Source organism: Chaetura pelagica, unplaced genomic scaffold, assembly GCF_000747805.2.
Source record: "Chaetura pelagica isolate M959 unplaced genomic scaffold, ChaPel_1.0 scaffold344, whole genome shotgun sequence".
In the NCBI taxonomy this organism is placed as follows: Eukaryota; Metazoa; Chordata; class Aves; order Apodiformes; family Apodidae; genus Chaetura; species Chaetura pelagica.
Window position 1 is genome coordinate 1,496,934 of NW_009953098.1, and position 27,091 is coordinate 1,524,024.

Genomic DNA, 27,091 nt, shown 5'->3' on the forward strand with positions numbered 1-27,091 from the left:
TCCTGAAATCTACCAAGGATGACTCCCTGCATTTCCTGATTCTAGGAAGAAGAGGGCAAATTGTTGGTGGCAAGTGGGGGAAGCCATACAGTTTTAGTGAAGTCTGATTTTGATGTAATTATTAAGAAAAAGAAGTAAGGAGACACACTGGAGCTGGAGGAATGCTCTCTCCCCACCACTGGTAAGTGTAGCAATGAGTGTGTGGTTGGTAGCTGGTTGTGTTCACTTTTCTAGCACCCCTTTCTCAGGTTAGCACCTACTACCAAGCACAGATCTGATGGTTTCCATACCTGTCCTTGTGAAGGAGAGCACTGCCCCACGGTGCTCCATGTACCCTAGGGCCTGTCACATGAGACAGGCCAAAGAAAACAACCTCACAACTGGCTCAGGAGGCTGCTTCTGGTCTTTGTAGCCTAAGGATTTTCTCTGTCTTTTGGTTATGCCCAACATAAGCTGCATAGCCTGCTCAAAGTCCTGATCAGAAAGCAGAATGTCACTGTGGGCCCTGAGAGTCTGCTCCAGAAAGGCAGATGGGCCCTTCAAAGTGCTTTTTACCACCATCTGATGAGCATCAGCAACGCTTCAGTGGGTGGATGCCTTGGGTGCCACGTGGTACAACAAGTGGAGTGCTCCACAGATATTCTAGGGGGAACTGGTGGAGACTTGCAGCTACTCCATCATTGTCATTGCCACTGTCAGCTTTCTGGGCAGGTTCAAAACATTTTAGCCAAGTCCAGCTACTGTGGGAAAACTGTCCTGCTGTGCTTTTTCACGCTTCTTTCCTCCTGACCTTTCCAACCCTCTAGCTCTCCATGGAGTCTATTCTGGTGCAGAAGTTTTAAGATATACATTATTTCCTTTTCAGTCTTAATAAATATGCAGAAAACTCCATTTGCCATCACTTCCCATGAAATTGTGAACTAGGATTACATAGAAAAATGGAACACATTAAGGTTTTGTTTTTTGACAGAATCCCTAATGTCTGCAATGGGAATAGGATGTTTTGGGGCAATCTTACAAGGCATAAAATGCTGGTGGTGCTGGAGAGAGGGTTGTTTGGGGAGAGTAGATTTTCTAAAAATACAGGTTAGAAGGCTAAAAAAAAGCTGTCTGGTTCTTCTCAGAAGAGATGAGAGCTCAGGGAATCACCAGGTTGGATTGTTCCGATTGACAATGGGCTGCAATGGAAGAGATGCTGTTCTCTACGCTCCTTGAGAAGCCCATCTTGCTGGTCTCCAGTCCATTTCAGCTGAGGACAAAGAATGGCTAGAGATAGAGATAGGCAATCCAATAGACAATGTTGAAGAGCAGGAAGGCTGTGGGGAAGAAGACACGAGAGTAGGAGTCCAGGCGGGAGATGTGAATGCGGACCCTCCCCTCCCGCCACGTTCCTGTCTGACAGTCCTCGATGCAGCAGAAGAACCTCTCACATTCCTTCCCTTCCAGGCAGGGGGAGCCAGGGTCTTCATCCTCATCCTCCTCTATCTCTGGAGGCCAGTGCATGATGTTGTTGATGTTTATGGTGGTAAAGGATGGCATCACCTGTGCGCCAGCAGTCGGCTGTAATGAGGAGGGGTAGGTGGGTTAAAGGGCAGGAAAAAGCAAGAAAACATGTTCTAGACACCAAAACTCATCCCACTGCAATAGGTACAGTTCATAGCACAGGTACAGTGCAACCAAGAGGGATGACTGATCATCTCCCCTCTCTATACCTGGTTTTAAATTACCACCTTGGCATACTGTGGGGACTGGCAGCATCCTGCATGACCACTCTGGGTTCACTATCCCCATATGCAGGTCTTCTGATGGACAGACCACAAAACTGAGTGGGTTTCTGCATCTCTGTAACCTAAGATACCTCTGTAATCCACAGAGATCAAACAGGTACAGGTGGAAGAACCTGGATGTGGATCACTCTGTGCTAAAGTGGACACTTACATTTAGTCATGTGAGCCATTCTACATTGTGCTGATCAGATCTCCAGCAATTTTGAAGAGAGCACAGGGTGCCTGGCTCTGACAGAGAGCTCCTTGTTTTATGGGTGCCTCAGCTCCTTTTCCTGGTTGTGTCTCACCTTTCAGGTCCTCAGACCCACCACAGAGAGTGGTCTGAGGACCTCATGAACATGTTCATGTCAAGCACTAAACCACATCAGCAATTTCCAATGCCAGCTGAGAAAGGATATTTCTAAATAGCCCGGAATTCTAACAGCATCCACCTCTGCTGGCCCCTCTTGACCTACCAGCCTGGCTTTCCTGTTGTTGTGCCCCAGTGGTTTCTTGTTTCCCACCAGGTAGTTGAGAGTAGCATATTCCATGAGAGCTGCAAAGACAAAGATGAAGCACACGGAGACAAAGAGGTCCATGGCTGTGATGTAGGAAACACGGGGAAGGTGCTTGCGGGAAATGGTGCTCAGGGTGGTCATTGTTAGCACAGTAGTGATACCTAAGAGAGAAAAGAGCTGCTTTAAGTAATGAGAGGAAGCAGTTCTGGTTTCTGTGTGCATCCAGCCCCCAGAACATCTCCATTTCCCCTCCCCTGTGGGAGACAAATTCCTCACGGTGTTTGGTCCCATTTTGCTCTGCTCAGCAAGACTCTGGTCTTGAGGTGCCTTCTGACAATGCTCCAGGGGAAGAGGATGGTGTTACAAACAGAAAGATGGTGGAGTGGACTATCCTCCACTAAGCTGAATAATGCCAGAAATGACAAAGTGCTTTAGGAGATTTTGTGCTCCAACGCTGCCAGTCTGCTAGCCTTGCAGAGTTCAACAAGCATCAGACATGCAACAACCTGACTCTTACCCAGAGATGTCCTGGCTGGTGTAGAGTCTCTTTTGATCCAGAAGGAAACCCAGGAAAGAACAACAGTCAGGATGCAGGGAATGTAGGTCTGAATGGCAAAATAACCCATACGTCTACTCAGGTCAAAAGAAACGGTCATCACCATGTACTCCCCTAGGAAAAAGCAGTAGACATGTTGGAATCATAACATATGGCTTCCTGAAACACAAACATCTGCAAAGCTTCATAATTTGAAGTGTTTCTGGTGAGGTTTTCTTATTTTAAGTCCTTGGCTGGCTGGCTTGCTGGCTACCCAGTTGTTAGCTTCATGGCCAGCTGAGTAGGTTTAGTGGCTCCCTGGCATTGTGGCCAGCTTGCTGGTTTTGTGACCAGTGGACACTCTGGCTACCTGGCTGTCTCTGTAGCTGTCTGGCTTCATGTCTTGGTGACAATTTAAGAGCTGACTTTGTAGTTGGCCAACTGGCTACCTGCCCTGCTGGCTCTGTGGCTGCCAGGCTGCATTTCTAGTGGCCTGGCTGTGTGTCCAAGCACACTGAGTAGCACACTGCCTGGAAGAGTTTCAGGGAAGAAGCTATAGAGAGTGTTCATCTTCAGCTGATTGCTGCAAGGGTTTCTTTTCTGCAGAAGTTATTTAGCTGTAACAGGCTACATGGCCTGGCTTGCCAACTAACTACCTGAGCTGTGACAAAGGAGGTGTCCTTCAATCACTTTCCCTGAGACTCTGGTTCTGACCCTGGAAAAGTCATGTGGTGCTGTACATCCTAATTGCTCATTTGACAACTTGCAGAGCTGAGGTTCTTCCTCTTTTCAGAGGCTCCTACAGAGTATTAGAAGAAAGCCACCCCACAGCTCTAGGGTTAAGATGGAGCTTGCAAGCAATTACCAAAAAAGAGACTTACAAAATTCAGCCACTGGAGCATTCCAGACACTTATTTTCACTGCACCACTTCTTGTCCTGGTTTGTGCTGCCTTTCTACCCCAGTTAGTGGCTGCCTGCCAGTGTTGGCAACAGCAGCTTTCTGCAGAGTGGGAGAAGCACTACCCAAACTTTCTGCTTCAAAGGAATTAGAAATACAAGCTCACCCCACCTGCAGGAACCCAAAGCTTTCCTCTGTTGTTTTCCTCTGTTGTTAGCTATTATGAGGAAGAGGAGCTGAAGGGCCTCCATTCCCTGGTTTCTTCACACGTGCAGCCTTGTTCCTGTCCCTTATAGTATAATTCAGGCATCCATCAGTACCCCCCCAGCTTTACAGGAGGAAAGACTGAGACCTGCAAGTTCTGATTTCCCCACCCCTGTTCCAGTGATAAGCATCACCCAGGGATCACATGCACATACTGCAGCAAGGGGGATCTGAGCTCCATTTCCTCGCCCTCCTGACCCTTTAACTGGGAACAGCTTCATTCACATCAGCATTGTCACCCCATAGTTCACAGATATGAGAGGTTCTCACCTACCCATGCTTCATCTTGCCCTCACACTTCATCTCTTCCATTCCCTCTAGCAAATGTCCATCCCTTAATTCTTGTATTTCTCTAACTGTGCTGCTGTTGTGACCTTCCCTCCCCACCACTGGGATGATGTCTGATGACTCCTTTGCCTCCCATGAGGTCTCCAATACAGCATTACCATGAGCTGTGTCCCTTTGCCTGACCTGCCCCAGTCCTGAGAACTTCTGAGGTGTTCCTCAGCCCCGTGAAGTCAAACTGGTAGAGCCTCCAGGTGCGCTGGTCGGAGACTTCAATGGAGTAGCGCCTCCAGCGATAGACAATCTCCTCCCGTGGGTAACCATCTGGGGAAAGGGGCAAGGAACATGTCATGTGCCTCCACCCCATTCACCACCCCGACTGCAAAAGCACTGGCCTGTCACTCTAGCTGGTTTGCAAACCCGAAGCTTTCAGGCAGGTACTTCTGAAGGCTCCTGTTTCGATTCCCTTAGGCATCCCCACGTGCAAGGGGAGCAGGGACAGCACCTCCCCTTGTGGGCAGCTTCAAATCCCAGGGATGGGAAAAGCAATGCTAGAAACAGCTTTTCTAAAGACTGCATTGGTGGGAATGAGACTTGGGTTGGTGTAAGTGGATTCCCTCAGCCTGAAATCTTTAAGGTTTTATCTCCCTAGGGCAGCATGGAGCCTTCACTGCTCCTTGTGACTGCCTTCCCAGGGAGAAGTACACCAGGATGCTGCCAGGATGGGAGGCAGCATGGCTCTGTACCTCTCTGCACCTCTCACCCTGGGAGCTGACCTGTGAGGAGAAAAGGAGGGATACATTCTCCATGGAGAAGGAGATCTGGCTCCTGCAGGCTGGAGCATGGCTTCTCCTGCTCTGGCTTTATTGACAAAGAAACAAGCCTACTGTGAAGCAGGGACCTCAACACCTACAAGAGAGCTCCTCAGAGGAGGGAAGGAGCAAGAGCTGGCAGCTAACTAGAAGTGTGTTTCTAATTATCAAGCATGTGTGGCATGTACTGTTAATTAGCAAAGAATGAGGGATGGTGGGAGACAAGGGAATGGTATCTCCTCAGCAAGCTGCCTCCCTCTGAAGCACCTCAGAGCTGCATCTCCTCAGTGGCAGGGGAAGTGGGAGAGGTGAACCCAAGCTAAGATGACTAAATGAGATTTCCAACCAACGCATGAGGACAGGGATCTCTTGGTGCAGAAAGGCTCCCTGCAAAATTATCAGGGGACATGTGCCAACATCTGAGTACCCCTCCTTTGTGATGGCCTTGAGTGCAGAAAGTGGGCACCTGTCTCTGGACTGAGGTCTGGAAAGCCAAGCTGTGCCCTCAGGGAGAGGGAGGAGTGGGAAGATTCAAGGCAGGACAGATGCCATTTATCAGCCAGCTGAAATTATATGTTGTGTCTCGTACGTCAGACTGAGCAGAAGACCAGTTAAATAACCACCTCCAACCACCCACACAAATTAAGGAGAAACTCAGAGGTGCTGTCAATCTGTCTCTGAAGACCTCTGCTAGCCCAGGAGTGAGAGGTTGCATCTGTTTCAATTAGGTGAAAAATGTAGCTAAAAGGGAGGATGGTCACCTCAGAAGGCTTTTTAATCTACTAAGGTTTTTCTACTTGCCTTCTAAAACTATTGTAAAGATATTTATACTCACAGCTGGAAAAAACCAAAGGGCAGGAGTGAGTGTCCATTGGGAAATTCTGCAGCTGGAGCAGACATTCAGCCTCGATGGTCAGCCTGAGGGAGGAACAGAGAGAGGGAGACTGAAATCTTGTGTTGGTGAAGGTGGTTTGATTCCAACACCACAACGAGACAGAGATTCTTGCTTCCTTGAGAAACACCAACAAAACAAACATTTTCAAAGTGAGGAAAAAAAACCATCTAATTTTCACATTCAAAAAGCTTTTTTGTTTAGTGAGCTTTTCAGATTCATTTAAGGGAGTAAGAATTTATGTCAACAACAGCCAGATCTTCCTTATCAGAATGAAATAGCTGGACTGAGCAACATAAACTTTTAAAGGGTTTTGGTTTAGGAAACCACTTGTAGTTTTGACTTCTTTCTAGATATAATACAGAAAAACAGCATGATTTTTTTTGAAGCCTTTATCCTGGGAAGAGGAAGCCCATTTGCAACCAGCACTGCATGTGTACTCCCATCAGCACTGGCAGACATCTCCACTCCTCTGTCCCAGGGTGGCTGGAAAGCTCTTCTACTTTGAGCACCTTATCCCCTTGCCTCAGCAGCCAGCTCCAGTGCTTGCTGGATGTACCTGAGAGTGTAGAGCACTTTTCCATCATTCCAGATGCGGAGAAGCTGATTAGGAGTGGTTATCCAGTGGGAATCAGCCCTCTTGGAGTTCCTAAAAAAGGTGTCTGGGATCCAGATGCGGCTGACCATGTTGGTGTTCAGTGTGAGGGCCTTCAAGGTGCTGTTGAAACGAAGACGCCGGTCATACCAAGTCTGAGCAAAGAAGATATCAATGGTGTATTCCTGTGAAAGAGAAGGAAGAACGTGTCTTTTTGAGAGGGATTCAGGCAAAGCAGAGCCCAGTCTTTTGGTCTGTGCCACTGTTTTGAAGTCACAACTGTAATATTTGCTTTTTAATTCTGGGAGCAGGTGTTGGTGACCACTGACACCTTTCCAGGCTCATCTTTAGCTCGGGGTCAGCACATCCATGGCACACTTAGGAAAGGCCAAAGACTGTTGACTGGTGGGCTGAGATGTAGCAGGTTTGGCTTGACCTGTGCCTGGAACCACGTGAAGAAGGGCTGGAGCTTCCTCTTGACAGTCAGTTCAAGCCAAACACTCCTTTTAAGCAAAGACCTGATGGGACAGTGTGGGTGTTGACTGAATACAGTCCTAAGTTGAGGTACACCTTTCAAACACAGGCAAGGAAAGCTGCTCACCAGCTTAGCAGGGAAGGCAAGCAGCTCCTTCTGTTATCAGGATACAGCCCAGCAGTGCTCCACACACCCCATTTGTACATGTAAGAATACTGGTGATCTGCATAAACTTAGTGAGAATCCATACCTTGCTACAAGACTTAACCCTGGTTTATATGAAACCCACTAGGGTTCCTGGGCAGAAAGGGAAGCTGGGGCAGGGGCTGCTAAGAACCCAGCTCTTGGTGCAACCAGTTCAAAATCTTGAGTCTTCTACAGACAGAAAACAGAGTTTCCACCACAGTGAGGACATTTTTGTGTGTGTATGAGAGACAGGGTGTCCTAGCTCACCCCTAAGTAACATTTCTGGGAAGAAGCACCTGTTCTGCTGCTTGCTGATGGGAGACAATTTGCTCCCTCACCCTCTTTTGCAGCCTGCCTGAGAAGGTGCTAATCAGTGCCATGCAGGACCACGTCTGACTCTCAGTGGCTGCCTTGGCTGCCTGAGCCAGACCTTTCAATCCACATCCACCAGCCCATCCTAAAGGCTGTCATCTGCTCCTGACAGCTTCTCTCTGACTTGAGCCTTGCTCCCTTTCACTCCTGTTAAACCCACATGACCACTGGGGCATCATTTCCCTCTCTCCTGTGGACAGAGATGAACAATGTCTGACTTTGCCATCTCTCCCTCCTATTCTCCTCCTCCCTCTATTGATTTATCTCAGTGGAATTTTGATGACTGCAGCACGGCCTCCCTTGCCTGCCCTCACTGCTGCTCCAGAGCCCGCTAACAGACACTGAGCCATTAGAAGGGGTGTGGAGATTAGTTTGCTCCCTTGGACAGCATGTCCTGTCTGGGGAGGCAGACCAGGGCAGTGCACAACTCCCCACTTCACTTTCCTTCACTGTCAGCCAACTGGTGATGAGTGATTGGTACCAAAAATGTCCCTTGCATAGGAATGAGAGCATGAGAAAAGAGCATTTGCCATCAGGCAGTCAAGTCACTCTCCAGGCTGATCCTTAACCCTGGTTAGACACAGGAACAAGCAAAGGTGATGAGGATGAGGTCCTAACCTATCTCTAAATGGGGACAGATTCAGCATGCTTAAAGTGATGGTGTTACCTCTACAATTAATTTCAAAACAGACATGAGGTGGCACAGAGCTAGGATAGCAGCAGCCTTCAAAGCCAAGTGCACAAGCACAGCCACTGCCTGAAAACGAGAGGTGGGAAGAGCCCTTTCCAGTATCTAAATGCTCTGGATCCCACTGGGTACTGTTTGAACATAGGAAATGTGGTGATGAAGGTCTGGAACGGGTTGTGAAAGTGAAATAGAGCCCACAGGTGGGCAAAGAAGCATTGCCATGGCAGGGACAAGATGGAGCAATGGCAGCCCCCCCAGGCACAGAGGGCTGACTTTATTCTGCTTGGGGCAATTTTCTTTTCCTTGCCAGCTGTTGGGGCCAAAATAACACAACATTTTATACATTCTTCTCCACCCCTGCAAACCCCATTTGAGCTGGTATTAACTTACATTGCTCCTTCTCAGAAATATCTCTGGTGTAGGAGAAAGCAACTAAAAATGCAGTGATCAATCCATTAGATGCCACTGTCGGTTTCTTACTCCTAACTGGAGTAATTTGTGAGTTCTTGATTCTGGGCTGGCTGGTCAGGTCAGTTGTCCTGCTGTAAAATTCAGCATTCAGGTCTTGGGTAACCAATGCTAACCTTTCAGGAGAGGAGAGGGTCAGCTATCGCAGGGGTTTAGTTTTTGTTGTCAAGCCCAGATTTTCAGAAGGGATCAGCATTATCAGAGCTCCTTCTGTGGCATTCAGAGCCAGCCTTTGCAAAAGCTGTAGTGCACAAGTCATTCACCTCTTATGAAAAATCTGAGCTGTGACTCTCACTGTCCTGTGGTTTGATCTAATTTCAGTGGCTATTATGAGCACAGCTGTTCACGAGAAAGATCTTACTAGCTGAGCTGGCTTCCTTGCCTCTAGGTGGGGAACCCATCGGGAAATGTTGGCATTTACAAATGTATTTTCATTCAGAATTATCTGAGGCAAATTTATACAAAAATGCAGCAGCCTTTGGAAGCTCTTTTACCCTTCCAGTTCTCTCCTCCATCCTGCTGCAGGGGAGGGAGCCAGCAGTTGTGTGGTGCTTAGTTGCCAGCTGAGGTTAAACCACAATATTTCCTGAAGACTTTAGCATCTGTTCCCATCGGGTGCAGTTTGCATTGATGCTGAGGAACCTCACATGGCTGCAGCTCTGCACTCCTCAGCTGTGGGACAGTGCTCAGAGCTTGCTCTGAATATTAACCACATCCCACTTAGCTGTAGGCATCTGACAAAGGTGCTTAAAATAGGAAGTGTTTGATTAAGGGTTCCTTAATTTGGGAGACGCCAATACAAACCAGTCCAAGCTGTCTTCTGCAAATGCCTCATCCTCTTCCTGACCTTAGAAATGTCCAGGGCTCAGCCCCTAAACCAGAGCTGTTTCTTGACCTCCCTGAAGTTTCCCTCTGCCCCTGATTCATTCTCCAGCATAAGAAAGAGACTTAATACCTCAGTTTCCCAATTGGAAAAAAGTTACTGTAAAATATGCCTCCAACATTACTGTACCATCTGCTGTGCAGCACATGGAGGTTGTCAACTTCTCTGAAAGCACAGGCTTTTTTAGTGTTTTCACCAGAAGGAGCTAGCAAAATAAGAAGAATTACTCTAAGAGTTAGGTTGGGCCATTTGGATCACACGTGGGGCAGCACACACGTTGGCATGCAATGTTATATCAAACTTCAGTCGTAAAATAATGAATCAAATTAGCCCTAAAGGCAAACACTGGAGTCTGCCTACCCTAAATGCCACCACGTGAGCTTATCCACTGCTAAGGATGCCCTGCAGCATCACTGCTGCTACTTGTGTGGGCTCATGGCCAAGTTAGCCTTCCAGCCTGTTCCTGCTGGCCCTGGGTCACTGTCATCACCTGGCACTGCCACACATCACTGATCAGTCCTCATTTTCCTCACCAGCACAGAGGTTGGTGGGAACCCAGTTCCAGAAAATCATAACATCTGAAAAGATTTAATGGAAAAAACCCCTTGTCTTGTAAAACAGTGTTTGTGGGAAATAAGGGGATGTGGAGTTGCTGAGAATATTTCATCTTGGAAGAAGAAAAAAAGAAGTAAACAACATCAAGATTTTACTGCACTCTCAAAGCCTTTCATTTTTAAAAACACAGTTTCAGTGAAAGCCTGTGGAATTTATGTGTGAAAAGTCATTTCAAGGAAAATCTGAAATTTTTCTACCCAAAAGAAAACCAAGAGGCTCATTTATGTCACCAATACAAGGGAGTTAGGATCTTGGCACTGTTCCCATTGTGTGCCACCCTAAGACCTGTTCCTTGGGTTATCCCAGCCCCAGCTGCTCTGCCCTAACCTTCATGGCCCTGAGGCACCTCCCTGCTCTTCATCCTGCTTTCCTGATACAGCAGGGACATCCAGCCTGGCTCCAGTTAGCTCCCCTCTGTGCCTCCTCTCTCATCTCTGTCTATAGGTACAAAGACATGGGGAATCAGCCCATATTTCCAGTTGGATTTGGCCCCAGGAATTCAGCTTTAGACTAAGTTTCACCCTGGGTTAGGACCACCCAATTTCAGACTAACATCCTAAACTCACAACTTGAAATCAATAGTTTGTACTTACGCACCAAGTAAACCCAGCTGTGCACTGCCAGAAGAGCCTTTTCAAAAGGCTCAAAGCAAGTTTGAGTGTGTAGTCCAGCTGACCCTTCCCAAGTGTGCAAGTGATGGGATATAGAGGAGTTGGCAATCCATGGATCCTCTGGATCCATCTCTGAGCTTCCTTCTCTCTGTTCTTTAAGAGCTCAACATTCTGACAAGTGCCAAAGAGAGAAACAAAGCCATGAGATAAAGGTGTCTTATATGTCTTCCTAAACTAGGACAAAACTAAGGGTTTAAAGGTGGATTTCACAACTTTTACTAAACAGCAACAAGAAAACCTCCAAATAGAGGAGGCAAAGACTTGGAAACAGTTTCCTTAATTTTCCTCTGCTGGAGCCAGAGCTCAATAAAATTCTAGTAATAGTCAGGCTGGGAGATTAATATCCCAACCAGTCTCATTCTAGCTTTTCTTGCTCTGATATTTGTCTTTATTCATAGAGCCCCTGTCCTTCTGCACCTCCAAGCAAATCCCTCGCTGCAGTACAAAATGCAGGATGCTCTCCTGGGAAGCACAGCCAGCATCCCAGGTGGGCTGATGTGAATCTGTCCATGCTGCCAACCACAGAGCTAAGTAAAGCGGGTATTACAGGTAAACTACTTGGGGTGCTGCAATTCAGGAGAATCTTAGGAGCTATTGAAGGAGAGCCAGGAATGGGATGTATTTCTTTCAGGGGCTGGTAAGTCACCCTGTGAGCTGGAGGCAGGCCAGGAAGCCTCTTCTCCAGTTTCCCTCTTCTGCAACACAGGGGTCAGCCTGAGCATCTCCTCTTCAGGCAGAAATGCAGCAGCTCAACACCCACACAGCCCTGCCCAGGTGAGCGTTTTCCTCTCCATGACATCCCAGACATTCCTCCCAGCCTGCAAACATCTCTGACAAAGCCTGGGCTGCTCCCAGCAGCCACCTCCGTGTCCCAGGGAACATGCTCAACAAGAGCAAAAAAAGCCTGGAGAGACTCTCCATGCTTGGTTAGCTAAATAAAATACATTTTAGAATTGTCTTCAAATCTAATGCACAGCTCCTTGTCCCCACAGCTTGCTGGCAGGAATGTGCTTCCAGCAGGACGTGTGCAAGGACTCACTCTCCCAAGGCAGCTAGCAGAGAAGACATAAACTAACAGCAGATGCTAATACCTGGCACTGACCAATGCAGCAAGTGGTTGAGCATCTTCAGGCTCCTCTCAGTCCTCCTATTAGTAGTGTGAGACTCCTTGCTGGTGAAGCCTCCATGTCCCTGCTCTGAATGAGTTTTGTTTTCCCATCACGAAGAACAAAAAATGTGAGAATGTGAGTTTCCTTGTTTCCAAGGTCCTCCCCTCTCCAAATCAGACCCCTGAGAGCTTTCTGGACATGATGCTGGAGAGACTAGGGGAGCTTGCAAGGACAAAAGGAGCAAAGCTCTGAAGATCTGTGTTTTCAAGGTGACACACTGAACTTCCCATCTGTTTCACGTTTGCAGCAACACCAGCAGTGCTGTCCTTGTCTGAATGTCTTTTGCCTCTGCCCAAGGAATCTCAGTTGAGACAGTGTTCTTTTTATAATACAAACTTGCTGCTAAAACCCATCACCATAGGCTAAGCTCGTGCCAGGAGCCTTCAAACAAGACATGCAGTACCTGCTGCTCTTTTGTTTGCAAACTCACCACTCATGGCTTTTCACCCTGGGAGTCTCTGCAGATGGGAACTAGACAGAGCTTTTGAACCAAGTGCTGGCTTCTGAGATGTCTACCTGCCCATTCCCACACACCTCTCCTCATGCCTGCTCCCATGCATGTGCAAGCAGGGCCACCCAAATGACAGGCTTTTGTACTCGTGACAACCAACCACACCAGACAGTCATCACCCAAAAGATCAAGGCAAGTCCTTGAGTTGAGACATGACATCAGCCAGACTCTGGTTTATGGAAGCACAGTCTGCCTGCACTGTCCCTGACAAGGTCATGACTGAGAAGGTGGAGGCATGGACACAGGGTGCTACATGCAGATGGGGCAGAATTAATTAAAGGGGAAGACAATGAACACTTCAGTGAAGTATTATCCAAAGCACAGTGAGCTTTCTCCTAAACATGCTGTCCTCCATGTGAACCACTTGCTTCCAATAAGACAGTGTGCTTATAGAGTGAAGAAGCCAGCAGAGCCCAGAACTGGTGCTGAAGAAGGGATGCTCACCACCAGCCATGGCAGCTGTGCTGTGCTTGGGAGATGGATCATACACTGCAGTGGGTTAATGCCCTGCCCCTAAGAGAGAGGCCCACCTCCCAAGCCCTGATGCTGCTCTGTCCTTCTACCAAAATGGTTGTGAGAGAGCACAGAGAAACCACATCCATGGGATGCCATGGAAATGCTTGTGCTGGCCAGGAGAAAAAAAAAAAACAACACAGTTTGCCCATTAAAATTCCTCATCCTCAAGGAAAAAAAACACATTGAAAATATCTGAGAAAGTTCTGCTTTCACCAAAACAGAGGGGTTTGTGCCCTCTGCAGAAATCCTCACTTCAGACACTGTTCTCTCCAGATGAAGAAGGAGGTGAGAACAGAGTACTCTGCTGCACAGACTCTTTCAAGGAAACCTATTTCATGTTGTCTCTCATGCCCCCTTGCTGTGCTTGCCAGCTTTCTCTTCCTGCCCTGTCAGTTCCTTGATTTAGCTCCTCTCCCTGCTTAATTTTGTTTAACTTTTTGCAGTTCTTTTCAAGCCACCACAAAATCACAGCCCAGCCCTAATGAGATTTCAATGGAGCACGAGGCAGAGGAAAGCAGCTGGAAGAAATGAATCAGGTTACAGAGAAAGAACAATTTATTTCTGTCTCCCCAATTGGGTATTCCAAGGGCAAAGGAAGCTGGACTGCAGTTTCAGAAGGAACACCAGGCCAGCTGACTGTCCTTTCCAGATATTCATCCACCTTTCATGCCAAGAGTCACAGTCATTTGGAAGCTGGGACACCTGCCACAGGGCAAAGACTCCTCAGAAACTGAGGGCTGATATTCCCAGTCCTTTTTTCTAGCTCCCAACTATTTTGAGAGAACCAGCCTGCTGCAGATGCCTCCTTTGAAAGTCAACCACTCTACCTTCCCCAGCAGCCCTAGACAGCTTTAGGACATCTTTGAGGAGTAGTGAAGATGCTGGCTCAGGTTACCTAAGCTGAGGTACAAGGACTGCAGTGGCAGAGCTTGTATATCCCAGAATCAGACACACAGACAAACCAACCAGTCTTGGTTCTTAGCTTAGTCCAAAATTCATAGGAGCTGGACAGCTCATTCTCTGCTGCCCCTACCAAATCCCAGCACTCAGACCTGCCTTTGGCTTTTTGATACCAGCAGCACTGAGTTATTTTCACCTCCTCTCTTGCTGATACAAGGAGATGGGACCAGTGTTCCAGCAGCTCCTGGCCTCACTGCTGCAGACCTGGGCTGAAACTTGCAGCCAGCTCTGCAGGAAGCTCCATGCAGAGCTCACATCCCACCAGCCCTGAGCAGTGGGAAATGAGTTGGGCCTCATGCAATGGCTCACTCCTTCCAGTACAACCCAACATCCCCATTCCCAGTGCTCCTGCCATCCCTACTTTCCCTGCAGACACCCTTCCTCTCCAAGCCTCCTGGTGAGATTTACTCTGCAGATCCCCCAGCACACTGCTCCAAGCCATGTCACCACTGTGGCTCTTTGTTGTGGCAGGGGGAACCAGGGTCCATTGTGCCTTCTCAAAAGATGCAGATTGATGTGACAAATTAAGGCTGCAAGCTCTGGACAGATCTGTCAGTCCACCACTGCCAGATCATGAAAGGAAATGGTTGTCCTGAAAACTACAGTGCTCTTTGCCTTCAGCTTTTCTTTTCAAGGAGCAAATGAAGAGAAGATCAGGCATTTGTCATCTTAACTTCACCCTCCTACCTCCCTGTGGCTGCAGGAACAACCAACCTAACTCCTACAAATTTTTCTCACTTTACCCCTCTGCTCTGCTTCTCTTCCTTGTTCTCCTAGACTTCTCATGTGGCTTTGGGTGTCTGTGGAGAAGAATGACAGACCACAGGATACAGATCTGGTGTGGGAGGGGTAACAGGTACACTGGCAAAGGTGGAGGGAAATAGATAAAGGGGGGAGGTGTCAGAAACAAGGTTTACAACATTTGCTAAGTCTTCATTCCTGACCTTCCCTGTTCCTAAGCCACTTGGAGACAAGGTGTTCTTTCACCCACATTCCTGAGTGTTTTGGTTCACACATCCCACGGGCATCTGCCTGTGGGTGAGCCATTAGCACTGCCCGAAATTCTCCTGTTGAGCAAAGCTGATCAGGTGCTTAGAGCCATTCCCAGATAATTGCAGCTCAGAGAACAACCACATAAATCCTCACAGTAAAGACCTCTGGACACGAAGATGAACAAGCAAAGCTTGTTCCAGGGTCCCCAGCTACCATCAGCTCCACGCTACCATCACACACCAAGCCCAACCACACAGCAAGCCCTAGAGCCCTGACCAGATTGACTCCAATCCCCTGACAGTGCCCCATGCAGCCAGCACGAATTCTCTGGGGCTTTGAGGAGCTGTTGCATTGGGAATTGGTGGGAACAATCTCAGCTGCACTGAGTGAAACAGCTGCAGTGCCAGCAAACCCACAGCAGGGAAGGACGGGTTGTTGCCGCCCAGCCTGAGCCTCAGCAGCACATGTACCTGCCCACCCACTTGCTGACCCCAAACCTGGACACAAAAGGCACCAAGCTGAAGACACAGATGTACTGAGGAGGCATGGAAGAGATGCAAGGGGTTGTAGGGAGGAGAAGCAACGTGGTGCCTCAGCCCAGCCAGCCCCAGTGCTTTGGGGAGGCTCAGGTTGGCAGCATCGCTGCTCCGCTGCTGCTCGCTCACAATTTGTATCACGGGCAATTAAATCCTTCCTGTGCACCAAGATGGGATGTAACAGTCTGAATACCCAGCCTTTAACATCAAGCCATGAAGAGGTCCTTGAAGCATATTGCCTCTGGTCACCCACAACCCCTGAATTCTGAGAAATGGTTTCCATTTCCTAACACATTCATAGCAGGCAGATTTCACATCAGCCTTTCAGGGGAGGTGGGAGGGCTGCTGCTCCTGGGATGCAGGGAATAAATAGAACCAATTTCTATTGGAAAAAAAAAAAAAGACAAAATAGGAAGTTTTGTTGAAAATAAATTAAAATTGTCAAAATCTAAAATGGGTTACCTCAACTTCCTAATTTCATTCAGAAGCTTGATTTTCTTTAGTAACAAAATCTTCTTCTTTACCCTTATCTATTTGATTCACTTCATTTTGCCTTTCATTTGCAGATACTCATTTGCATGCTTTACTTATAGAACAGAATATATCACTGTATGAAAAGCAAATCAGAACAATTTGGTGATACTAGGCAGAAATGTTTTGACTGTTCCTAACCCCATTTTCCATCAGAAATGGTTGAGAATTTTGTCTGTTTGTCCCAAGTGGGTGGGGAGAATGAGACCACCTCTCCTACACTGCTGGCTGTTTGCCCTAGACCAGAAACCCTGGACTCTCACCAGCTCTTTGACTTGGCTCTCACATACCTGAAATATTCTAAAGCCTTCAGCTCAGATAAATCAACTGGGCCTTGAAAATAATTCAGCCCATCAAGTGACAGCTATTGGTACAGCTCAGAGCCTATATCTTTCAAATTTGACACAACAGTGCTTTCCCTTTGACTTGGAAGAATCGATTTAATGAGGTTCAGAGCACAGATCAGAACTTGAATCAAACACATGCTTCCTGGCCTGTCCATGCACATGTCTCTGCTGGGGAACTGCAGAGTGACTCCACCAGCTAAGACACTGGTGGTGGAGATGGCTGCACCTGGGCTTTTCTTCACAAGATGCTGCTGCACACAGCAGCTCTGAGCCTGAGCCTGCATCTCCCAGGCACATCCCTACCTGTGTGTGCCTAGCAAGGTGGCAAAGCCAGCAGCATCCTGGCCTGTATTTAGAAATAGTGTGACAAGCAGGACCAGGGAGGTGATTGTCCCTCTGGACTCAGCATTGGTGAGGCAACTACTTGAATTCTGTGTCTAGTTTTGGGCCCCTCAATAGAAGAAAGACATCAAGGTGCTGGTGTCCAAAGAAGGACAACTAAGCTGGTAAAGGGCCTTGAGAACAAGTCTTGGGAGGAGCAGCTGAGGGAACTGGGGCTGTTTAGTCTGAGGAGAAGAAGGCTGAGGGGAGACCTGATTGCCCTCTACAACAACCCAAAAGGACATTTTAAAGAGGTCAGCACTGGTCTCTTCTTACAAGTAACAAGTGATAGAACGAGAGGAAATGGCCTCAAGTTGTGCCAGGGAAGGTTTAGATTAGATGTTAGGAAGAACTTTTACACTGAAAGGGTTGTCAGACATTGGAATAGGCTGTCCAGGGAGGTGGCTGAGTCACCATCCCTCGATGTGTTTAAAAGTTGTCTGGATATGGTCCTTGGTCCTATGGCTTAGTGCTGGACTTGGAGTAGGGTTAATGGTTGAACTTGATCTTAAAGGTCTTTTCCAACCTAAACGATTCTATGATTCTCACTGTCCAGCTACTGCAGCTGAGTCCATGCCTGTGCCTCATGGGAAAGCCTCTCTTAATTCCCTGCCAGACAGCAAAGCTCCTACCAAACAGAGAGAGCTCCTAGCTGCCAGAGTTGCCAGGGCAGGGGACATTCCTCTAGCCTCATGCAGACCTCAGCAAGGAGAGTCTCCTGTTCCCTGGAACACTGTCATCATGGTCTATTAACAAGCAGAACCCCAGCTGCTGGTGGAGACCTTCTTCACTATGAGGGTAATGAGACACTGGAACAGGCTGCCCAAGGAAGTCGTGGAAACCCCATCCCTGGAAGTGTTCAAGGCTGGATTGGATGGGGCTCAGAGCACCCTGGTCTAGTGGGAGGTGTCCCTGCCCATGCAGGGGGTTGGAACTAGGTGATCTTTAAGGTCCCTTCCAACGCAAACCATTCTGTGATTCTATTATTACCTCTGGAAAGGGAGACCAGAAGCAGCTGCTGTGGTCATGAGCTACATTAGAAAGGTTCCTGTGAGTGAGGACTTACAAGTGACAGTGCTCTTGGGTCAGGCATGGGGAGCACATCAGCTACTCGGGCAGCACCTACCACCCTCCACAGGCTACCTGCAGGGGTTCAGGGCAAAAAACCCCTTTGCATCCAGCCTGGCTAAAGAAATGGAGATTTGTGCAAAGGCTGGCAGGAGATGAAACGGGCAGCACCTATCACCCTCCACAGGCTACCTGCAGGGGTTCAAGGCAAAAAAGCCCTTTGCATCCAGCCTGGCTAAAGAAATGGGAGATTTGTGCAAAGGCTGGCAGGAGATGAATGTGAGATTGAGCCCTTCCTGCCAGCAGAAGGCTGGAAACTGGATTGGTGAAGGAATTTACAAGAGCCACTTAGTTAAGAATGGTGATTTATCCTGTGTTGCCCGAGGCTGCCTGAGCTGTGGCTGAGCAGAGGTACCTGCATGCCAGGACTGAAGCTGCAGTTTAAGAAACCTGAGTACAGCCACATTCCCCATTTAGTGTCCAACTAGGGACCACAAATGTTAATTAACTTTAGGGCTTTTCTCTCCAGAAATGCCTCTGAGGAAAAGCAGTTTCACCCCAGTAGGCCACAGTCCAGATTTTCCTATCTTATTTAGCTCCAAGTTTTAGAGGCAAACTCTCTGCTTTCTCTTTGTTTTCCCTGATAAGAGACTCCTTGTGTTTTCTGCACAATAAACAGCCTATAAATAAAATACAGACATGGATGTCACAGAGAAAATATCTAGAGGGGATTAGTGTATGTTCTGGATAATAAAAGAAGCTAGTTGAATTATTCATAATGAATAAATCCTCCCTTTTCCAGTTTGGAACAGACCCTGAAACTTGTGGAAGCTCTTAGAATATGCTCAGGATGGGAGTAACTCATTTCTTTCATTACACCTTCTGTTGCTGTTCACAAGTTGTCCTGCAAGTCACACATTCCTCAGTGGCCTTGTTTTTTTTTTCCTTAAGGGAATGAGAAAGATGGCTACAAAATGGCTGCTGCCCTTCTCCACGTACCCAACCTCACCACCACATGAACAGAGGCAGCTACATGAGGAACAATCACTCTCCTAGCACTTGGGCACACAAGAATGTTCCTGAACATCAAGGAATCAAGAGATACGAGTGCTCTCCAAGCAAATTTCTGAAGACATTAGAAATGCACCACCAGCTCTGGCAGTGCTGAGCCATCACCCAGGCATGGAGAGTTTATGGCCAGAAAAACCACTGGGGCCCTTAGTGAGCAATATCCATTTCCCAACATTTTATATATCTATGATAATCACCTTTATCAGGGACCCGACCAAGCCCGTTACACCAGTGCACAAACCTGTGTGACTTCACTGGATTTGTGCTGCTGCCTGACTCACTGCACACCAGGCAGGCCAAGCAGAGCGTGTGGCCCTGGGCAGAGCATTATGTCATGCTTTAGGCACTGCAGTCCACCCTAGAATTGGGTACATTTGGGCTATTGCCTCCTAGACAGAGTATTTGTGAAGCATTTTAAAGTCCTTTCAGTTAAGAAGTGTTGTGCAACCACTAGAGTCTGGTAAAAAAATGTCCTTTACCTGTAGCCTTACCCAGTGCCCCAGAGCAACATGTTCAAGCATCTTAAAAAGGTGTGCCATTTTAATTTTGTTTCATTCCCTCCCTACTTCTTCCAAACCGGTCCAAGCTAAGTCTAATCAAGACCTAAGTGTTCCTCAGAGCCAGGCAATTATTATCGGTCTTGGTTTCCCCATCTATTTAGAAGAAAAGAAGATCTTAACCCAAGCCTTGCAGAGGGACACCAGGGCTGTAACCCAAGGCTTCCCACTGTGTCTTCCACACTAACCTGCCTTCCAACCAAGCACAGCCACCAACCCTTGGGATGCAGCTCTGCTTTCATGCTGAGATGCCTCAAATCACCTAAGGGCTCTCTGCTAGGGTGGCTTAGCCCTGTGTGGCTTTTAGAGCCTGGCTCCTCTCTTGGGGATCTTTCCCCCTGCTGCTGGGGTTCAGTCACAAGCAGCTGCCAGCTTTCTGCACACTCTGATAATGTGGCATCAGTGGGGATTTCACTCAAAGAGGCTGTGATTCAGCAACTCGGCCACCCACAGCTCTGAGCAGGGAGGGAGCAACCCTTGGCAGAGGGCTGTGCAGACAGCCACTGCCTCCCTGCCCCACTAAGCCGGGAAAGCACCCATGAGCAAAGACAGAGTGCCCCAGGTGCCCAGATTGGCTTTGTCACAGCAGTTTCTTCCTCACTGCTACTCTTTGTCAGCTTTAACTTTGAAAGCCAAACCTCCCTCCCTGGCTCCTCGGGATTTACATGAAAGTGGTCAGTGGGGAGTTCTCTTCATTCATGCTGGGCTTATACGTCTACATTATAAAGTGTGTCAAATGAGGATTTAATTTATATTTAACAAGACAGCGTTTGTAAATTAATTATTCATCAGCTGATAACGAATAAACATTTCTCCCTTCCAACCCTCCCCCCCCTTTTCAACAGTGTTTTCACAAATGCACCATACACGAAAATCTATTCTGCAGTACTTCAGACATGGGAAAAGATGTTCTTCATCCTCAATTTTGTTGGTGTGTTGCATGGTAACTAATACAGCCAGGCACAGCATTATGAATTTAATAGTGCACAGCATCTCCTTCCTGGAGAGGGGAATATTCCACACGTGTATTTGGACATATCACCCTCTCTGGGCTCCAGTCTCTCTGCTTTCAGGCAGAGCTAAGAAACTTATTCACTGTAATAATGGAGGCAGGAGCTTAGTTCTACCCCTGGAAATCACAGGCACTTCAGAGACAGCAGAATCTGGCTGCTGGTGAATGACAGAGGCCAATTTTGCTCTTTCCATCTTCATTATCATTAAGTAATAAGATTGAGGTGGTGCACAATCCCAGCAGAAGTGCTGTCATCAAGTTTTGCTACAGAATTTGGCACACGTGGACATTTCCTCACACATACCAAAGAGAGGAGTCTCCAGCATGTGAACTAGCCCTGACTGCACCACCTTTGATTCCAGCTCTGAAGCAGGTAACCAGGACAAGTCCCTGGATGAACAGTGTGTCTCTGTTAGCTTTGGCCAGGAGGCTGTCACAGTGTTTGTGTTACGTTCTCTGTGTTCAGCTCCTCGAGCCTCATGCTTGGTTTTGCACAAGGAAAAAAAGGATCTTAGCTCTGAGCACTCTGAGGAATCTGAGAAGCTCTGGGCAGGACTTGCTGCATCTTTTTCCACTCCCACCCATGCTGGCTCTCATGGACACTTCACAGACACTCTCAGGACTGAAAGACACTCAGCCCCATGCACTGGCAACTGCTTTACTCCTACAGCATCATTTCCTGAGAGCTGCGCATCCCTGAAGGAAGGTGGTCCAGAATTCTAGGTGCCCTTGACACCAGTTAAAGCTATAATCTATAGCAATAAAGCCATTACAAAACAAAATCAGGAACAAGCCCCTCCAGCAAACAACCAGTCAGCAAAAAATTTGAACCCAAAGTCTCCTCCATCGGGTCCCTGGTGCTGCAGCCCTCCCGGGCACCTCTGCCTGCAAACACACTCAGAGAACCAAGGTGGGTCTTTGCAACATGCTCAGCTTAGTGATAAACCAAGGACACACATAGACTCTCTGCATTAATGGGAATCTAATTGGACATCCAGATCCAGGACAGAGGGTCCTGTCCCCAGAGAGGAGAGAATGTAACATTTAGTTAATTACCTAAATGGGAAACAAGACTACCATTCTGGTCTGCAAAAGATACAAAGAAATCACTTTACATTTCTTCCCTTTCCAAACTTGCCCACCTTCTGCTGACTCCTGAATGTTAATGCTATTTATGACAAGTGATTGATGAGGGGGATGCAGAATTCACACCCAGCACAGGGCATTTTCAAATCACCTATTCATTTTTAAGGGCCGGAATCAGTTTTGTCTCCTGACATGATTTATCATTTGGAGGTTGAGCAGCAGCTACGCACGGCCAACTTCCAAGCCCTGACAGAGCATCACCAGGCTGAAGGCAGCAGGGAGTAGTTAACCCTTTGAGGGGTGAGCAGAAGATCACAGAACACCAATATTCCAACTCCATTGCTTAAGTTGGAGCCTTCTATTCCACCAGCACGTCAGGCCACCCTGTAGCCTCCAGCTTCAGATGCACAGACCATGCTGGTCTAAATTAATAGCCACAGTAATGGTGCTATATTTCTTAAAAGCAGAACTAGCTTTTATACCTTCTACAGAGCCTGGCTATGTGAAAGAGAAATATTTACAGAAGATGCTGTCATTGCAATGCACCTAAAAGAGATCAATGGGACATTTCCCCTCCAGTGGACCTTCCAGCCTACATAGGCCTCTATCTGCAGCAGAGAGAGATCTCACCATGGGCTCAGGAGAGATTTAGCTCTGGGTCAAATTCTCACTCCCCTTCCTCGGAAATGTGCGTTTCCTCAGGTTGTGTACAGGAAAAATCAGCAACATGGGATGAGCATGACAGCTGGAAGAAGTCTTTGCTTCTTAGGCTGGGAGAAGCTATGTAAAAAGGGAAAAAGTGGGAATGACACGTCCCCAGCAAAGACTATCTGTATTATACATTTTATGCCAGCCTGCCAGTGCCTGGCTCTAGGAACAGCCAGGGCTGTCTTAAGCAGCACCCTCTCATGATTCTCTGATGTCTAGTAAGAGTTCAGGTCACACAAAAGTTTTCCCCCTCAGTGGGGATGGCTCGTGTCACTGCCTTGCATCCTCTTTTCACAAAAACACTCTAGATGCTGAATATGCCTGAAGCTCCTACACCTGCAGCAATATATGGTTGGTTTTAGCCCAGTGGATCTAAAATACTGAAGGCCTGGGATGGACATAGCTACGTTCTCACACACACATCACCATGGCATAAGCTGTGTTTCTTAGGAAACCAAACTACTAGCAATGCCTGGTGTCTCCATTTGGAAGAGATGAACTGCAGATGTAAGACTGGATTTTATCAGCCACTCTCTACTGCTACAACCTGCCTGGCTATGCAGGGCTCCTGGGACAGGGAGGAGAGCAGAGCTGCCAACAGGGCTGGAAAGAGGTAAATGGACGAGGGAGGATGAGAAGGAATGAGGAAGTGCACTGAGGTTTTGTAGGGTTTTCTTGGCATACCCTTGGGCAGTGCAAAGCAGATGGGACAGCCACTTATAACATGACTCTTATGATAGTGTGACCCTGCAGCAGTGACAGCACTCACCATCTGGATGACAGACACGGGCCCAATGCTGTTCACATAGATATCCACATCGATAAACGTGGGCTTGACTGTAAAGGAAATAAAAGAGGCATTGATGAGCTGGGACTGGGGTCAGCTGTGAAGGGCTGAGTACCAGGGGAGCATCTGGGACCAGCGTGGCTCCATCTCACCAAAAATCCCAACTACGTGCCACAAAAGCATGGAAAACACAGGACACAGCCAGGCTAGATCACCACCTGTGGCCCCAGGGAGGTTCAGGGGACACTTACTGCCAATGTCAGGCCTCAGCTTGTTGTCATAGTTCTTCAGCAGAGAGTTGAGGATCTGTGTGGCATCGGTCTCCTGTGCCTTGGGGGTGAGGACCCAGGTTTTGTTGATGCTGAGGTAATCATAATCATACTCCTCTGTGCTCTCACACCTGGAGCAGGGAGACAAAATGTGAGAGACATCTCTGTGGCATCTCTCTGGCACTCTGTGGGAGGAGGGTCACAGCTAAGTTTCAGAGATACTAAAAGAGGAGGATGCAGCACTGCTAGAAGCAGAACATAAGGAGCTCAGGGATTTCCTCTCAATCACACTGCTAAGAAGACAAAACTCATCTGGTGCCTTTGCTCACTTTATGGTCCCCAGACCTGGCCTTGCTGCCAGCAGTCAGGACTAGTAGGCATGGAGTGTTCCACATGCTCCCCAGCTCCCTTTGGACAAATTCTGTTCATCCCCTGCCCATCTTCCTGCCTAGTCTCCCAAGTCTCAGGCTCCTGGAGCTGCCCATTAACCCCAAATACTTCAGCTGCTCTGCCTGCCACTTGCACCTGAAGCAGGCTTCCTCTAAGGAAGAAGGCAGTGACCAAGCAGCATTTTTGGGGAGCAAGGCATTTACAATGAAAGCATCTCAGAGAAAAGAGGTCCTACAACTACCAAGCAGGCAGCATGCACATCTGGCTTGCCAGAAACACAGCCATCTGCCCTGTACTGATCCTGGGAAATTAAAGCCTTATGCAAACTCCTCTGTCCTCAGGCCAAGACCTGTCACAACCCATTCCCTGTACTCAAGAGCCCTTCCTCCCAGCCTTTGGCATGAGTCTCCATTTAAAGATGCTCCATCTTCCTGATCTTCCAGTACCAAGCCAGGCAAGGAAAGTTTGCATCCATCTTTGAACACGACCCACTAAACAACTTTTCCCACTGCCTTTCAAATCTGCCTTCTCTAAACCTTTTGCACTCCTCCCTTTTCCTCAAGAACTTTTCCCAAACCCTTTGATTAAATTAGGTCCACATGGTCACCCTGGAAATCCTACCTGCCTGCTGCTGCTCTGGGCAGCTCATTCACAGGATTGTGCCTGGAATGGCACAGCCATATGTGGAAGAGGATGCCTTGCAGTCCCACACCCAGCACACCCCCTTCCATGTCTCTCATGTCAGTATGTCACCTGCTCCAGTGCCAGAAATGGTGCACAGTGACACTGTTGACACTTCCCAGCTCTGAGGTGCAATCAAGCACCACCAATACCCATCTGCCCTTGGTGCCTGGGCAGGCAGAGCCTGGCAAAGGCACTTTAAGGGGGAAAGAAGCATTAAATGGATATGTTGCAGTCAATTTATCAGATGCTCCTCTTTTAAAGCCCCAGATAAAACTTGCTTTCACCATCACTTTAAAACTCTTAGCATCTCCCCAGCTTTCAGGCACTGGGATGGTCCCCCAAGCTGCCTGCTGCCACACACGGGCACATCAGCTTGTTGTGTCCTGCCTGATGCTGCTGCCCTTGCTAACGATGCTTAAGGAGTCTCAAGCAAGGCTGTCAAGTTGAGCTTCCCTACCCGAGCAGAGGCAGGGCAGGCTGGCTGGGCTGCTGTGCCAGGGAGGGCAGCCGAGCAGGCAGCTCTGCCTCAGCTGGCATCTGCAGGAGGCACAGGGACCCCCTGAAAGCTGGCCAGAGCCAAAATCTGTCCAGCCCCACTCCTGCAAGGCACCAAGAGGGACATGGTTTCTGCCCACAGCCCAGGGCAGGGAAAAGAAGCCCTAACTGCTCTCCCTTGCTGCCAGTGCTTTGGGTGATGCTGGCTGCCTCCAGCAGGGCGGGAACAGCTACACTGAAGCCTCATCTCAGTGTTCCCTTGACCCTGCTTAAGGCAGCCCAAGACAGGTCACCTGCCAACACTGAACTCTGTGTCCCCCACTGTCCCACCAAAATTCAGTTCCTGCACACTGTGAGGCCACAGTGGAGTCCAAAACATCCCATCGGGGCTGAACAAAACCAGGCTGGTCCCTCTGACCTCAGTCTTCTGCCTTCTACTCGTTCAGTGTCGCTGAACAACACCCCAGGGCTTGAGGCAGCATTTCCAGGGAGTCACATCCCTAATACAGATGCAGTGACACAACCAAAAATATGCTTTTTGCTAATGCAGCTAATCCTGATCTACTAAACCATACTAAGCCATCTTAGCATAAGCAAGCCAGCTTTTGCTGAAGAAGACATGCTTTTATTGGGTTTCTGTGCACACACACAGCAGCTCTTGCTGGTCAGGAGTGTAACCCTATGCAAGCCCTGCCTCCTCCCCAGCCTCTCTTAAAATCAAGAAGGGAAGAGTACAAGAGCTACTTCAGAGGAGAGGAATTAAGGTGACACATGCATGTCCCCCAGCATCTGATAATGGAAATGTCACACTGCAAACCTGCAGTGATCCCCAACATCCTGTGAGCACTTGCTGGCCCGGCAGCTCTGTCTCCTCATGCAAAGTGACTGGCTCGGTGACAGGAGACAGCTAGTTCTTGTCTGTCTCTGTGCAGCCAGGAGGAAAGGCAGAGTCCTGTTTCCTCACCTCTGCTTGTTGAAATGTCAAAACATTTGCCTCACAGCACCCCTGCACTTGGCCATGGGGTTGGGATGCATGAGCATGAGCAGGGGATCCACAGGGGAGATGATTGCAGGAGAGATGATGGCAGGGCAGACCTGGGGACATTGCAAGGAAACCTCTGGTCTGACAGATGTGGTTGGGACTGTGTCAGCTCCTACTGGTGTCCAGAGTAGAAGGCCTACACAGTAGGGAGGTGTCCTTATGGATGTGCTCACATTTATAGATAGGGTTGGACAACCCTCCTTGGGCAACCCTTGGCATTACAGCAGGACAGTGCTTTGCCTTGCCTCCCTAATTCTGTTTTATTTCAAGCAGATACTTGTTTTACTAAGGTTTTCCAGCACATTGGTGGTTAAACTAAAAGCCATTCAAAGAGCTGGTGGCTGCCTCCCCATCTCTAGGGCTCAAGCTGTCTGCCGAGGTTTCCCTTGGCAGGAAGATGGGAAGAGCAACATGTGCCACAAAGCCCTCTAAGACACCTCTGCACCTTGTCTGGTAGGACGGGCAATGGTGCTTGATGTGTACCCACTACTATTTGCAATCTGGTGTGTTAAGGAAGTCTGAGACCAGTCGGAGACCTGCACCCACCGGGGAGGTGACAACCCCCTTTCAGCCATTCCTATACCCTTGAGGCAGGAGCTTCCCAGAGCAGATGCAGATATGGGGCTGTGATTGCCCAGCCTCTCTGCTACCACAGCTCAAAGCTGTCCCTGCTCCCAAGGAACAGACAGAAACACAATGCAAGAACAACATTTTCTTAGGTTGAAAAGCACTGTGGTCAATCTTAATTACTACATCCTAATGTGTCCTTCTAGTCATCCATCCCAATGCCTCCAAGGGTTGTAGGCACAGGGACATTCAGCCAACTCATTCTAAATTAGGAGGCAGAGGATTTAAGGACAGTGGACTTACTGAACTGCACCCTACCTGTTTCACATGTCTTTGTACCTCTCCTTTCACAGCACACTCTGTGATGCCCCAGTGCTCAACTCTGCACAGATCCAACCATCTGCCAGTGCTTCAATGCTGTGCAGGGCTCCTGCCTTCAGGGCTCAGAGTTGGGTCCTTGCTCCCAGCCAAAACAGTGCCCTGGTGA

The 27,091-nt window shown here is 48.3% G+C and overlaps 1 protein-coding gene across 1 annotated transcript; it reads right to left on the minus strand.

The window, feature by feature from the left end:
• Positions 1–1,033: 1,033 nt before the first annotated feature.
• GABRE (gamma-aminobutyric acid (GABA) A receptor, epsilon) lies at positions 1,034–24,547 on the minus strand. The gene is made up of 9 exons (XM_009997203.1): positions 24,438–24,547; positions 23,409–23,557; positions 23,140–23,207; positions 6,531–6,751; positions 5,915–5,997; positions 4,454–4,591; positions 2,802–2,954; positions 2,243–2,445; positions 1,034–1,560 (listed from the first exon to the last, which is right to left on the minus strand). Exons 1-9 carry the CDS (start codon positions 24,545–24,547, stop codon positions 1,267–1,269), a joined length of 1,419 nt encoding a protein of 472 aa, XP_009995505.1. The 3' UTR covers positions 1,034–1,266.
• Positions 24,548–27,091: the final 2,544 nt, after the last annotated feature.